At 34.8% G+C, this 16202-nt stretch overlaps 1 protein-coding gene across 1 annotated transcript; it reads right to left on the bottom strand.

Annotated features, from left to right (window-relative positions):
- Nucleotides 1-1704: 1704 nt before the first annotated feature.
- IBSP (integrin binding sialoprotein) lies at nt 1705-15903 on the bottom strand. The gene is made up of 7 exons (XM_015067457.3): nt 15822-15903; nt 13174-13241; nt 13042-13092; nt 12869-12946; nt 8924-8989; nt 3674-3844; nt 1705-3076 (listed from the first exon to the last, which is right to left on the bottom strand). The coding sequence occupies exons 2-7, from the start codon at nt 13225-13227 to the stop codon at nt 2531-2533; spliced, it is 966 nt and encodes a 321-aa protein (XP_014922943.1). The 5' UTR covers nt 13228-13241; nt 15822-15903; the 3' UTR covers nt 1705-2530.
- Nucleotides 15904-16202: the final 299 nt, after the last annotated feature.

Consider the following 16202-nt stretch of genomic DNA (forward strand, 5'->3'; position numbering starts at 1 on the left):
ATGGGGAGTGGAGAGGAGAGAGATGATGATCTTGAGCACTTCATTAACATGTTGGACTCTGAACAGCAACCTACTGAGTATACTCCATGTGTGGGAGATGAGGTGAGGAAGTCTAGAGAAGGATATTAATTTACTCTCAATAACACCGTTATTCAAGCCCATCTAACTCTAGAGCTCATGCACTTTCCACAATACCAAGCTGTCTGTCTAAAAACATGCCAAAAATGTGTGAAGATCCTTGCTTTGAAAACATTCTTTAGGGCTCAAGTCATAAAACATGGCTGGTTCTAAGATAATTGTGATATAGAACAAAGCTCATATTTCAGCAGTGTTCTCATCATTAGAGATTTCCTGCTCACTTATAGCTCAACATCCATTACTGATAAACACACACTAATAAGTGTAACATAATGGTAAAGAGCAAAAATTCTAAAGCAAGTCTGCTTTGTTTTACCCTGAGCTTTGTGACTTGTGACCTTGTGCAAGCTGTGTCTGTGTCTCTCTTTGTGCCTCAGTTCCTTCATCAATAAAATGGGGGAGAACAAACATACCTACCTGATAGAGTTTTGTGAGGATTAACTGAGTTAATAATCAATGATATTATTAGAATAATTGGGAAAATTTGAATATGGTCTGTATATTACAAAATGCTCTCATAGCAGTGTTTAGTTTCCTGAGAATGAGAATGGTATTGTGGCTGTCTAGGAGAATTTCTTATTTTTATACTAAATGCTGAAGTATAGGAGTGAAGCATCATGATGTTAAACCCTTTAATGGTTTGGCAGAGGAGTTTGTATAATGAAGAAAGGCACACAGAAATAGAGCTAATGTAAATATAGCAAAATGTTTTAACCATTGATTAATCTAGGTGAAAGTTATAATAAGGCTGTTCATGTATTAGCTTTCCAATTTTTCTAAAGGCTTAGAATTTTTCGAAATAAAGAGTTAGGAGGAGCACCTGGGTGGCTCAGTTGGTTAAGTGTTCATCTTTGCCTCAGGTCATGATCTTGCAGTTCATGAGTTCGAGCCCTGCATTGGGCTCTGTGCTGACAGCTCAGAGCCTGGAGCCTGCTTCAGATTCTGTGTCTGCTTCAGATTCTGTGTCTCTCTCTCTGCCCCTCCCCTGCTCATGCTCTGTCTCTCAAAAAATAAATAAACATTAAAAAAAATTTTTAAATAAAAAAAATAAGAGACAATTAGTTGATGCATGTAAACCTTATAACTGTTAGCTATCAGACTAAAGTCACTTTGAGGACTGGATTCTTCATTTCCATATGCCCAGTGTCTAAACATTATCTGGTCCAATAACAGGTGTTCAGTGCATCTTATAAGTGAATAAATAAAAAGATGAATGATGTTTGTATTCTTACTCCTTACCATTATCAACTTTTCTTCAGTATATTTGCTTTCAGGTTTAAAGTATGAATTGTAGTTAAGGCTTTGCATACCAGCCCTCTTTGGTGTGTGTGTGTGTGTATGTGTTTGTATGTGGATGTGTGCATATGTGTGGATGTGTGTGTGTGTGTGTGTGAGAGAGAGAGAGAGAGTTTTCTACTGCATCCATTCCCTACCCCATTTAAAACCTAAATCAAATAGGAGTAGGGTTGCCAGATACTAAATAGGATATTCCATTAAATTTGAATTTTAGATAAATAATTTATTTAGTATAAATATGTCCCAAATAGTTGACAGAGGTCAAATCATGCACGAAGCATACTTACTTCTACTAAGGAGTTTTTCATTGTTATCTGAAATTCAAATTTAACCAGGCACCCTATATTTTTGTTAAATCTGGCAACTCTAATAAAAGCCATTTCTTCTCCTGATGTGTATGGTTGACCATGCCCGCAAGCATGTCAAAATATTAGTTATGTTGATTTATCCATGATAGAATACTTCTAGTTCTTCTGAGTTTTAAAGCATAGTAGAAATAAGCTTTTATCTTTTAGCTCAGTTATTCCCCACTGGTCTCATATTTTTCAGTTCTGAATCTCTCATTTTTTCCGTAATTATGATATGGAAGATTGCATTTTTTATTTATGATAAAACCCATAGGTAGAATATACATAAAGGTCACATAAAAATACATGAAGATGATAATTAAACACAATATACAGAGTTGGATAGGCAGTGTGATTAAAGAACTACATATTTTGTTATAGTGTCATTAATGCCAATACATAGAAGCACTTCTTGCATGAAAAGTATGTTTTAGCAATTAATAGTGCAAATATTGTAAAAATATTTATAGAACTACAACCTCCAAACATTTAATTGAACTCAATCTCATGGATTGGTTTACCACTTGATAAATGGCCCTGATTTATAATAACCCTTCAGTAACATACCAGGGAAAAGCAACAAGAAGCCCATTACTCACAGAAGCAATTACAGAAAATTACTTTGGAACAGTAGCACCATTCCACATTATAATATGCACATTTGTTGTATTGCACCTTCCTGAGTTGAACTTTGAAAATGGTAGCCACACAAAATGCCAGAATGAATGAATTCATCCAAGGCTGGACTTTCACTGGTGGTAGTAGTAATCTTGACCACCATAGCTGTCATAGCTGCGCCCTTTATAGTAGCTGTACTCATCCTCATAGGCTCGGTAATTATCGCCACGAGGTTCTCCATTCTCGTTTTCATAGACTTCATATCCATTGTCATATTCATTGGTGCCTGTTTGTTCATACTCTTCCTCATATCCAGTGGTGGTGGCTTCCCTAGATGGTCGGATGGTGGTCCCATAGAGCTCTGGTGGTGGGGTTGTAGGTTGAAATCCACCATTTGGAGAGGTTGTAGTCGTGGAGCCACCATTGTCCTGCCTTCCAGCCATTGTGGTTCCTTCTGCATTGACTTCAGTGACACTTTCTTCTTCACCTTCTTCTCCAGTGTTTCCATCACTGCTGCCATTGCCATTTTCTACCTCTGTGCTGTTGGTGCTGGTGCTGTTTATGCCTTGTTCATTTTCATCCACTTCTTCAGTTTCTTCATTTTCTTCATTTTCTTCATCTTCCTCTTCTTCTTCATCACTTTCCTCCTCTTTTGTAGCCTTTTTTGTATCCCCAGCCTATAAGGAAAAGTTTAAAAGGATCCAGATTTGGTGTGAAAATATAAAAACTTAAGACCATTATTTCATCCAACACAGGCTGTACCTACAGCCTTGTTTCAGATGTATTTTTGAATTGAAGCCAGTTTAACTTACAAAAGAATTGGTGAGTGTTTTAAAAATTCAGAACTAGTACCTTTGATGGGTGTTTTAGAAATTCAGAATTAGTACTTTCATCATTGGGTTTTGATAGAGAAAATGTACTTGATAAATAAGCTTTCCTTGTGGGAGATGCTTCCCATAGCTTTGCTATTCACTTTGTCTGTCTTGGAATCCTCTTCCCTGAAATGCAGTGGCATCTTTCAGGACCTTTTATCCATTGCCAAGATGCTTGTCCTTAGTCTTCTGTTATAATGTGGAAAGTCAGTGTAATAACATGGGAAGAGAATTTGCCTGGGAAAAGATATTTCCTTACTTGTAAACAGGGAAATTGAACCTGCTCTTGCTTTTTCAATGAGTTAATGAAGGTAATGTAGAACACATGTGTATAGTGTCAAGCTAACCTTAGATTTCAGTAAAGAAATGAAATCAGATTTAACATTTTTGAGGAATTATTACCTTTTTGGGAAGTTGGATTGCAGCTAAACCTATGTTCCCTGTTCCAGGTGTGGTCTCCTCTCCATAGCCAGGTGTAGCAGAAAGGGTGGTGTTCTCAGCCTCAGATTCTTCATCTTCATTTTCGTCAGAATTTGCATTCTCTTCATTGTTTTCTTCTTCATTTGAAGCTTCCTGGTAAAAATATCCAGAGCAAGAAAAGTCAGTTAGTTGGAAGAAAACTCAAAATTTACTGGAGTCATGAGCCATTACTGAGAAAAATGTATTCCTCAGCCAGCTCATCACCTAATGTTAACAATTCTGCTTCCTCTTATGACATTTGTACTTCTCACTTCTTAGAACTCAACTCAGAGTTATTTCATTCTACTTACCTCACTATAGTCTGTTTTAGATATTTCTGTATTCTATTTTATCAATTCAAAAATGTTTGTGTAATAATTTCAGCATATCTGACTACATGGTATTTTATTCTACAGGCTTTAGGCTCTTAAAGTCTTACCAATACTATTATAACATGGTAGTAAATAAATGCTTACATTTGCTGACAAATAAGCTGAGAACTTATACCTGTTATTCCTTATAGCAGCCTTGTAAGGTAGGATTATTGTTCTCCTTAGAAAGGGAAAGTGAGGGACGCCTGGGTGGCTCAGTCAGTTAAGCGTCCAACTTTGGCTTAGGTCACGATCTCACAGTTTGTGAGTTTGAGCCCCGCGTCGGGCTCTGTGCTGACAGCTCAGAGTCTGGAGCCTGCTTCAGATTCTGTGTCTCCCTCTCTCTCTGCCCCTCCCCTGCTCATGTTCTGTCTGTCTCTGTCTCTCAATAATAAACAAACATTAAAAAAAAAATTGGAAAGGGAAAGTGAGCTCAGAAAAGCTAAATAACTTGCTTAAGGTCTTATGCATGAAGAAAACAACAAAACCCAGCCCTTTCTAATGCACTATGATGTTTTTGTTGAGGAAGAGGATTTATGTGAATTGTTCACACTACACCTAGGATATTTTTTCAGAAAGGAATTTTTATGGAAATCCCCCTCTTCAAACAAATTGATTGCATTTCTTATTTACTACCAAAAAGAAGCGAATAGATTTCATTTGCTTTCAAGTGTATTTAGAGAAAAGAACCATATTTAATTCAAAATTTATCTGGCAGTATATAAGCCAATTTTGTGTTGTATGCAGTATTCAGAAGATTTTAGACATTTGACACACAATCAATTTTTCTGTGCAGTGAAGAAACTAAACACTCCAAGAAATTTTTAGTGGTTATATTATGTTATTGCATGATTTTTTTAAAAAAATAAACACTCCTCAAATGAATGTTTATTATAATCTTACTAATCTTACTATATAACCTTATTGAACATTTTATTCTTTGCCTTTATGTTGTTAGGCAGTTATTTGTTAATTGAGTTAATCTCCCGATGTGATTCATAGCTAATATTAAAAGTCAGGGATTCAGGGGAGCCTGGGTGGCTCAGTCAGTTAAGCATCCAACTTCAGCTCAGGTCATGATCTCACAGTTCGTGGGTTCGAGCCGCACACAGGCTCTGTGCTGACAGCTCAGAGCCTGGAGCCTACTTCGGATTCTCTCTCTCTCTCTCTCTCTCTCTCTCTCTCTCTCTCTCTCTCAAAAATAAATAAACGTTAAAAAAAGTCAGGAATTCATACAGAGAGTTTATTTACTTTAAGTACTGGAAGATTGAATTCATTTCAGTGTATCTAATCTCTTTAGATGATGACATTAAGATAAGTTTTAAGACTTCAAAACATGGATAAAGAAGATGTGATGTGCGCACGCGCGCGCGCGCACACACACACACACACACACACACACACTCAGCTATGAAAAAGAATCAAATCTTGCCATTTGCAATAATATGAATGGAGCTAGAGAGTATTATGCCAACTGAAATAAGTCAGAGAAAGACAAATATCATATGATTTCACTCATATGTTGGATTTCAGAAACAAACCAGCACAGGGGGAAAAAAAGAGAGAGAGAGGCAACCCAAGAAACAGACTCTTAACCATAGAGAAGAAACTGATGATTACCAGGGGAGAGAGTGGTGAGGGGATGGGTTATATAGGTGACTGAGATTAAGGAGTGCACTTGTAATGAGCATCTGGTGTTGTATGGAAGTATTGAATCAGTATATTATATACCTGAAACTGATACTACTCTGTATATTAACTAATTGGAATTTAAATAAACACTTAAAAAAAGATAATGCACAGATTTCAAAACAAAGTGGTAGAAGAAAAAAACGTTTATATAAAGAAAAAAAGTAAACACAACCCAGGTTTAGCTTGCCTTGTTACTAAAACAGAGTGGCTAAAGAAGAATATGTTTGTTTCATCAAATTTGTAAATTCCGATGTTTCAATAAACTCTTGGAGCTACTAGAGTCCACCCCTAAATAGTCTTTAAGCCAATTGTGTCAAATATCCCACAAACACCATACTGTTTATTTATTCATGTTTATGCTTTATTTCAACAGACTAAATCTTTCAGGGCAGGAGGAGGAAAGATTCTTAGAGTAGAACATATAATTTGGGTCCTGTACCATCTTTTTACACGTGGAAAACCTGAGGTCCAATGAGATAAATGACTCACATGAGGTCAAATAGATGGTGGTTCACTAGTGGCAAGGTCATGAGTAAAGATTCAGACTCTCAAATCATGAAGTTCTACATTTTCTCCTACAATGCCCTTTCTTTTCTAGATACTTTTTTTTAAAAATATAATTTCTTGTCAAATTGGCTAATATACAGTGTGTACAGTGTGCTCTTGGTTTTGGGGGTAGATTCCCGTGATAGATACTTTCTTTAAGGATATGCTGTTGCAGTGAATTAAGAAGGAAAACAGGTCAGTCTGTTGATGGGTATTAAGCTTCAAATATCTTTTTGAATAGAAAAATTAGTATTAATGTTTTAAAACTGTTATTAACCCACTAGACTGGCTAAAATGGCTGAAAGACAACTGTTGGTGAGAACGTGGAGTAATTGATATACTAATAGAGGGAGATCACAGTGCATTTGCTTTGGTTACATCTACTTAGGCTGAACATATGCATACCTTTTGGCCTCCAGAAATAGATGCATGTGTTCACCAGAAGGAGTACTAGAATGTTCATAGCAGCTCTCTTTGGTATAGCCCAAACTTGGAAACTGCCCCAAAGGCCCATCAACAAAAGCATAATACATTGTGGTATATTCACTTTATAAGATACTCACAATGAGAATGAATGACTTAGAGCTGTAGAACGATATGGATTAACTTTTGAAGTTGGGAGAAGACGCCACGCAAAAAAAGAGTATATGATATATGATTCCATTTTTATAATATGCAAAAATGGGTGAAAACTGTTAGGATTCAAAATAACAGTTGCTTTTGGTGGGTTTGGTTAATGAGTAAAATGGAACACAGAGCATATGCTGCTTTTTGATATGGGTGCTTTTTGAAACTGTTCAATTTCTGAAATTTCAACTATCTGTATACATATGATAATTGTGTTGTATATATTATATTTTTATAAAGTTTTTTTTAAAGTGAGGCTGAATAGTTTAGAAATGGAAAAAAAAAACTGTGATCATCATCAAATAGAAAATATGCCTAAGCACCCTCTAATGTGAATACCATTCCTGGAGACTATGTATTTAACCTGAATTGCCAATGAAATTTTAGGGAAGAAATGAGGAAAAAGGAAGTTCTAGAATCTCTTCATGATAGAAGCCTTTAGATTTATGTATCCACTTTTCTATGATCACTTTTAATGAATGATGTTTGGAGTATTTATTCCTCTGAAGTTTTCAAAACTAAACCACAAATATTTTTTGGGCACCATATATCGTAGAAGAAACTGTGCTAAGCAGTGTGAGGAGCTATAAGGAGGATACAGTCTGTTTTTCCCCAAACTGGATATGAAACCTATGGTCTCTTGCCCTCTGGGTCATTAGGAGTTTGCAGGTAAGTTTTGGGAGGATAGTAAATGTTCAGAGATTGTTGACAAAATTTTGAGCATGTGTGATTTCATCATAGTTTTTAAACCTTACTGTCCTCTATCCTCAACCTCCATCATAACAAATGAAGAACCATTGCCAAAAGGTATGCAGTCTAATTGGGAAATCTACCTGGCAAAGCAATTTTGTGATCACCATACAGCAAAGAGCTGTAGTTAAATAGATTACCCCAGCTTAGTTCTTGTGTAAGATTACTATATGGAACTCCTGGCAAAATTTTGTGGGATTTAGTAGGTGGCATTTTTCCTGGTACTGGCTTGGTATTCTTGTAAGGTCTTCCCTTAAGCTATTAGGGTAAATTATAGTACTGGAAATGATACTTTTATGGTTAAAAAAATAAAATCAAACTAATTATTTGTCACTTTTAAAGTTCCCATACCATTTTGTTTTCAAGATAGCAGATGTTTATCCATGATCCATTTTTGACTGTCATTGCCCCTTCATAAATAGCACTTAAGAATACCTGAATTTGGAAGGTCCCCAAAGCAGTGGATAGCTATAATTGACTATCCAGGAAAATGTACCTAATTAGTACGTTTTCTTGAGCAAGAGTGTCAGTTATAAACAGGTTAGTACAATTTCCAAGGTATACAGATGAATTTTAGCTGTGAACTACACTAATTTGAGGTCCTATGGAGGACTATGTATAGAATATGTAGTACTATATGTACTTATACATCTTGAGTATTTGCCTTTATGTAAGACCATAAATTTTATTTTTAGACAAAATGACATATGAAATTCCCATTTAAAAGAATAACCCTACTTGGTGGGTCAAGAAAAACAGATGAATCATAATAATATTGTAGAGGATATAAGATTAGCTTTTCATATATACCCACTTAGTAAGTTGAGCTTAAGTTCAGTCCTTAAAACAAGTATTGCACTGAGTTTAGGTACTTGTCTTTTACTATCCTGCACTATCCACCTAAATATAAATGATACTCCCTTTTCTTTTTATCAGAATGTACATTTCTTCCAACTTATAATGGAGACATTTTTGTTTTTGTGCACCACTTATAGGTAACTTGAACACCAAATGCAGTAGCATTTTAAACAGGTCATTTTAGTTTATTCTAATTTAAATAATATTCTCCTTGTCCAAAATAGAAGACTGTGGGTAGTTGGTAAACTGGCAATGGCTTGTTTGCTAAGTCCAGACTACAGTAGACTAGTTTCCTATTTGTTTTCATGCTGCCTGGTTTGTTTTGAAAAATCCTGCAGAAATTCCTTACCTCTTCTTCTTCCTCCTCTTCTGAACTGTCGCCGTCTCCATTTTCTTCAGATGAGTCACTACTGCTCTAAAAAAAAAAAATATATATATATATATATATGAATTCATACATATATGAATATATGGGTACATATATAGGTACACATACCTTCAACACAAAAGGAGATTTCCTGCTGATTGAATTAAGGTAAAATATTCACAAATATTTACTCAAACTAATTAGTATTGCCATCTTGTTTTATTTCTCATGTGAATTTAGTTCTCAAGTGAATCTGAGAAAAAGATATGAAGAGATTGGGAATATATAAAATGAGGTTGGAGAGAAACAGGTGCTTTGTAATGATCAAGATATGAAATGAGGTAGGCATTTCAACCCCCAAAAGCATAGGAAATATGTTAAAACATTTTGTATATAAAAACTAGAACAATGAATCATGGAATTGCCTATGTCTGCAAGGACAAGATGATTATCTGATTCAATTTATTTTACAGAGAAGGAATCAAGCCCAGAGCTGTTTTGATTTCTCCAACAGTTCGAGGCAAATGAACTAACACACAGATCACATTGTTTTATTTCCTTTATAAAATATAAATGAAATGATGATTAGGGTTGTTATGAAATAAAAGTTGTTACTGAATGATTCTCTTAAATAATGAGCTCTCCTGATGAATTTAAATTAGAATTTGACTTGAAATTAAATTTGCATATAATTTTTAGTATCTTTCAGTCTAATTAAAGCTAATCCATAAAATAAGCCTCCCTCTATATGTAAATGAGATTTTATGTATATGAGGTAAAAATTATATAAGAGCAAAATTAATTCACTTCATTTAGGAAAATTACAGAGTGCCGTGCCTCTAAAGTGCTCAATATTGAATGAGAACATTTTAAACCAAGGAGTCTGTATATAAAAATATAATTATAAGTTAATGAGCTTTGCTACTTTTTAAGAGGAAATATAAACCTAAACATCTCTTACCGAGACTTTAAAACAGAGGAGACTTATTATCTTCCAGTGATAAATTGAATTTTCCCTCTTTTTCTGCAACTACCCCTAATGGCACCAGGTAGATAAATGGATACCCAACTTAAGATTCTGTCATTTAAAAAAAAATTTTTAATGTTTATTTATTTTTGAGAGAGAGTCAGAGCGTGAGTGGGCGAGGGGCAGGGAGAGAGGGAGACACAGAATCCAAAGCAGGCTCCAGGCTCTGACCTGTCAGCACAGAACCCAACGCAGGGCTTGAACCCATGAACTGTGAGATCATGACCTGAGCCGAAATCCGGCACTTAACCGACTGAGCCACCCAGGTGCCCCAAGATTCTGTCATTATCTGCCCTGAAAATCTTAGTTTTGATTCTGATGACCCAATTAAGCACTGTGGGTCTTAGAAAACAGAGCTGCAGAAGAACCTCAGGATTAGGGATCAGATATGAGGAAGCACTCATGTGTCAGTCCTGCTCAGGGCTGTCCCTGTATGGCTCATTCTTCACGTGGCCATGCCATCCACCCAAGAAAAGAGAATTATTTGTCCTCTTGAGCCAAGAATAACTAACCTTGGGTGGAAAAGAGAATAATTACATCTGCTCTTCCACTACCATGACCTTAAGGGTTGTGCTTTCCTAGCCCAGAGGGTGAACAAAACATAATATCACATGTAAACTATTTCTGTTTGTTAGTTAATAGAGAGGGCAGCATATTTCTGCAATGTATTTTGTCTCAGTGGGAGTGTTTGAATCTTTTTATAGGTTTCCTCACCTCTAGCCTTCTTGCTATCCCAACCACTCACTCTTCAGTTAGTGTCTGCAGTGAGAACAATTTTAAAACTTCATGAAATCCCCTGAAACCTTGGCATTTTCTTTTTTCCTTTCTTTCATTTATGCTTTATTTCCAGTTTGTAACTAAGTCATATTCTTCTGGAAGTCAAATATATATATGACACATATATGTATGTATGTATATTTTACCATTACTCCTTTCAGCTTCTATCACTCCCATTTATTCAATCCCCAAATTACATTTCAGACATTGTTTTGAGAATGAGGATAGTAGTAAGAGATGAAGTTGGAAACATAGGCAGTCTCCCTGTGTCAAGCACTGTGATAGCTAAGATAAGTCCAATAAAAGAAATATAAAGTTTCTGCCCTCTAAGAATTCACACACAATTCAAATAATATTTGAATCCTGAAAGAAACAGTTTCCTCAATTAAAAATGCTTAGGGTATTAAGCTTATTTATACTTCCATCTCTATAGCTAAGCGGATATGACATATTTCATGGAAGTTGGTATTTTAGAAATGATTATATATAAACACATATTTGTTTGATTAAAACATTAATTTCAAAGCCGGTACAGCCAGTGCATTTTGTGATGACAATCTGGGCACCAAATACTTGATAGACTTAAGAGAATAAATAATATAGAGCTATGGAAAATATATAAGTAGACATGTAAGGGAGAAAACTCTGGGAATCAAACTTTGCAAAGTAGAATAGATCATAAATACTAGGTCAGACTGATGGATTAGGGCATACATTTTATTGGATACTTTTTAAATACAACTATTTTACAAATTCTACATTATTTGAGATGAACTTATCTGTATATAATTTCTCTAAATTTTTTATGTTAAAGATCTATCTAAAGATCTTTGAACTTTGAATTTATCAGGAATGAAAAATATAACCTCTCCTAATATCTTTTCGCTATAGATATTTTAATTGGATCACATTTATATTTCTACAAAAATTGATAGTTGGGAATATCACTTAAGTACTTGATATTTTAGAAAAATTGAGGAGCTATTCAGAAATTTAAATTTATTACAATTTCCATTGAGTTTAAAAAAGAGAATGAAGCACACATTTAAATGAGCAGTGTTTATTTGTGGGCCTGAGGTATACCAAAGAATGGAAGGCAGTTCTGAAAACCCACAACTCTTGTATCATCTATGCTCATATTTCTGTGGCCACACACATTCCATAATTATTGTGGTGCTATAAATACTTTAAGATTATCATTTCCTATCATTGTATGATTTGGAAATGGGTTAGGCCAACATATGGTAGGATGCTCTGCCAAGCCACTGTGCTGAGGCATCATTTTCAGCATCTTGACTGCTCTTAGTGTCCCAGGAATCCTGGGTCAGATGTGCATAATTGGTGCCCTGAACCCAAACCGTATAGTAATAAAAATAGCACAATTCTGGTTTGTCAAATATTTTAAATCAATACCACACCTCCAGTTTTCAAAGGCCTTCTTCGCCGGTAACCCATAAAAAGAGAAATTCTTATTTTTAGTATTTGTTATTTTCCTTTTTGTTTACAAGTTCTAAGGATGTTTTTCTCACAAGCTTTTAGTTTACTTCATGAATTTCTCTCTTTCCTTTGCAGTTTTTGAACCATGCTTCCGTTATAGCTAAGCTTCAATACTTGACATACTGCTCTAGTGACCAACACAGGTCAGAGGTTCAGAAAATCCTCAGCAATCACGAATGTTATTTTAAATTGTCTCTGCTGTTTATGAAATCAATTTTTTCCTTACCAATTAAAGGACTCTAAATTATTAGGTCTAAAACAGCTGTATGACAGTATTGACTCAACTATAGTATGACAGTTAGTGGCCTTATCACTGTCTTAATTGTCAACAACCGGTAAAGTTGTCCATTTTGTCAGTGTTAGCCAAAATACCTGAACTCTATGTACCAAGGTATTTGCTTTTATTATATCATTCTAGACTGGGCCCAAATGGTTTTATTCTCTGTGTGTATATCTCTGCTTTAAAAGAGAACTTAGGAATAAGTTGTTTTGTATTAAAAACAAACTTTTTGTAGTAAGTCTTTCTGGCTGAATTTTAGTGAGAGTTGAATTTTGGCATTTTGTAGTTAAATTTGATTACCTTTAAATTATAATGGGTGAGAAAGAAAATTAATTTTTATACTTACCTGAACTGGAAATCGTTTTAGAGGAGGATAAAAGTAGGCATTCTTGTAAAGGTAATATCGTGGCCTGTACTTAAAGACCTGCATAAACAGAATAAATAATATATTCATGTTTAATATGCAATAAATCTAGAGTAAGTATAGTCAGACCAAGAAAGTATGCTAAAATTAATTACCCCATTTTCTTCAGAATCCTCTAATTTGGCTCTTCGATGCAAATTTTTCATCTGTTTAAGAGAACATTTAATCATTACATACATGAAAAGACAAAAATGGAAATAACTATAGGTTTTTAATACAGAACTTACTGAGAAAGCACAGGCCATTCCCAAAATGCTGAGCAAAATTAAAGCAGTCTTCATTTTGGTGAATGCTTCTGGAATTAATGAAGTGGTAAAGTTAGTATATATTAAAACTAAGAGTATAACTTTTTTTTACTCATACTAGAAGAACTATTTAATTTTTGTGTACTGTCCAGTTACAGTTTTGACTAAGACCAAATTTCTGGCTTTTATTTCAAAATTGTTCCTCTTTGTTTTTAAGTGGTAGAAAACTGACTTTGTTTAAATAATTTTGAATTCCATATTTGGTTTTATCTATCTACCTATCTATTTGTTTAAATTTTATTTCTTTTGAGAGAGAGAGAGAAGGAGTAGGGGAGGGGCAGAGAAAGAGGGAGAGAGAGAATGCCCAGCTCATGGGACATGGGGGCTCAGTCTCATGACTGTGAGATCATGACCTGAACTGATATCAAGAGTCAGATTCTTTCTTAACTGACAGAGGCACCTAGGAGCCCTCCATATTTGATTTTAACCTATCTGCTGTGATTTGTCAGTGGCAGACCATTTCATTACTGTAAGGGGCTTGAATGCTTAGTGTACTTCACGTTGAGCAAAGAAGCTTCCTAATATCATTGACATAGGAATGTCAGCTAAGGAATTGAATTGTTAGTATATGATCTGTTTTGTTTATAATTAAAAACTAAGTAAAAATTGAATACATTTATATGATTGCTTTTACATCAGTGATTGTACAATGGGTTTTGAACTATGAGTTTTTTTTTAACATGAGAAATAGGAACTGTTTTCCTGTGGTTACCTTAGAGAAAAAAACTTTCTTTTTTTTTCAGTGTATGAAATCCATAATATGTGAAATACTATTCTCATAGCATGTAGCACCACACAGCCATGTCTAAGAGTGATTCTATGGGAAGAGCTCATCAGACTTTCACCTTGGGATATCAGGGGAAAATTTCCTCAAATTAGGTTGTTCTCCAGCTCCATTTAAGCTTTCCATCACTAGTGCATGAGACTATCACAGGATGGATCAAGGGCTCTTCAGGGTCAGGGCAATAGACATCATGGAGACGTCAATGCTATGGAAGGATTGATTCTGAAATGCAACTCTCAGAATGGGAATAGTTCCCAAACAGTCCTGGGGTTTGCAGTCATACAGAGATCTCACTTCTACATAGATTCCTCATAAGTAAAAAGAGAGGGATAGTGAAATCATATCCTACTTTAGTTTTATTCTATTTGATAAAATCCTACTTTAATAGAGGTTGAATAAACTTAGCTGAAAGTCTACTAATACCCATCCACTTGCACTGACATATACATTTAACTGAGAGTGCTTAAGTGAGAGTGGCAGCTTTGGCAACATTTTAGAAGCAATATGTAATGGTGGTGGCAATTTCCCCATAAACACTTTTGGAAAAGTAATATTTAAAATGTATGAAATCCATGTATTCTGTATTCTGAAGTTTGATTTTGCATTTTGTCATTAGCCAGAATTTATGGTATCCTTACTGAGTATCTGACACTAAAACATTACACAGAATAAGACTTAACTTGAAGAAGGTGTCTTGGGTCCTAAGTCACACTCGATTTGTGGCAGACTGGGTCTTCTGATTTTGCTGCCTATATACTTCCTCATAGTTCTGTCTAATTTTAGTAAAATTCTTAGTGACCACTCCACGATAAAGAGGCTTTGCCCCAAAGGGGGCCTATCTGTATAAGATGTTTTTATTGCTATTGGGGTGCTTAAGTAATACTTCAAACTTTTGTCACCCATGGTCAGACTCACCGGCAAGTGGGAAGATTATTACTCTGTAGCTTTATGAAAAGAGTTGGAATATTTATAATGTCGTAAAGAACTTAAAACTTAAGTATATATAACTGTATACAGGGTTTTGATTACATAAATTTCTCATAACAAAGCATAAAAACAACTAGATGAAAACATAGTAGGAATAGTATAAAAAGAACCAAGTGATTCATGTAGGCAGCAATTGGCTACCTACAAAAATTTCATTTTATTTACTTTATGATTCATAAAAAACAAAGACGTCTATAGTGACCACTACTAACCCAGACAACAATTCAAACATTCTTAAAGGATAGTTTTGAAAATCTAATTATAAGTTTTCATTGGGAAGAGTATGATAAACTACCAGCATTATTTATTTCTCTAGTGTGATGTATTTTTCCATACTGATTTTAGAGATACGGGATATTAACACTTGGAAACCAGATATATAACATATTGAAAAGATATTGTATGTAATTGAAGTATAGGCATAATTTATGGAGAAGTCTGCCTACATTGAGGCAGATTTAGAAGTGAAAAATAGTATTTCAGTCAGCTTATCTTGAATACATCAGAACGAGGAAACAGTTATTTGTGAGATGGAGAGATAGAAAGTAGTTTTATAGTTTACGTGCACAATATTAAAAACTTATTTACATGCATAGGTTAATAAATTTAACCTTTTGGAAAGAATCTAAAATCTGAGGTACTAGTTTAATGAGAAGCCAGTGTTAAATTACATACAAATTACCTTCTATACAGTGCAGTAGCATCAGCATTTAAATAAAAAAATTCAAAGCCACGTCCAGAGATCTAAAATGTGGAGTGTTCGATTTTAAGAAAATGAAGTCGTCATATTAAATCTTACCCTTTTGCAGTTCTGGAGTGAGGAGACAGGCTCACAGGAGTGAGTGACACAGATTGAATATTTCCTCTGCTCTCTCACTCACTCATTTGCTTACTGTGACTGGCTATAAACTCTTCCTTGCCTTCTAACAGCCAATCACTGTCAGGGGCAAGTGATGTCAGAATGTGGATTCTCACCAGAAAACCCCCAAACTTCAACACTTTTTCAAGACACGGGCTCAGTTAAATAAACATGAAATGTGGTTCTAGTGCCAAGAGGTTTGCATTGTGGAATTTAATTGAAGGTTAAGATGAAGATGAATAGTTTGAGTTCTGAATATATATAATAATACACTAGATATGAATTAAAATAAATAGCAAAAGATTTAACCATTTAAAAATT

The sequence above is a fragment of the Acinonyx jubatus genome, chromosome B1 (assembly GCF_027475565.1).
Source record: "Acinonyx jubatus isolate Ajub_Pintada_27869175 chromosome B1, VMU_Ajub_asm_v1.0, whole genome shotgun sequence".
In the NCBI taxonomy this organism is placed as follows: domain Eukaryota; kingdom Metazoa; phylum Chordata; class Mammalia; order Carnivora; family Felidae; genus Acinonyx; species Acinonyx jubatus.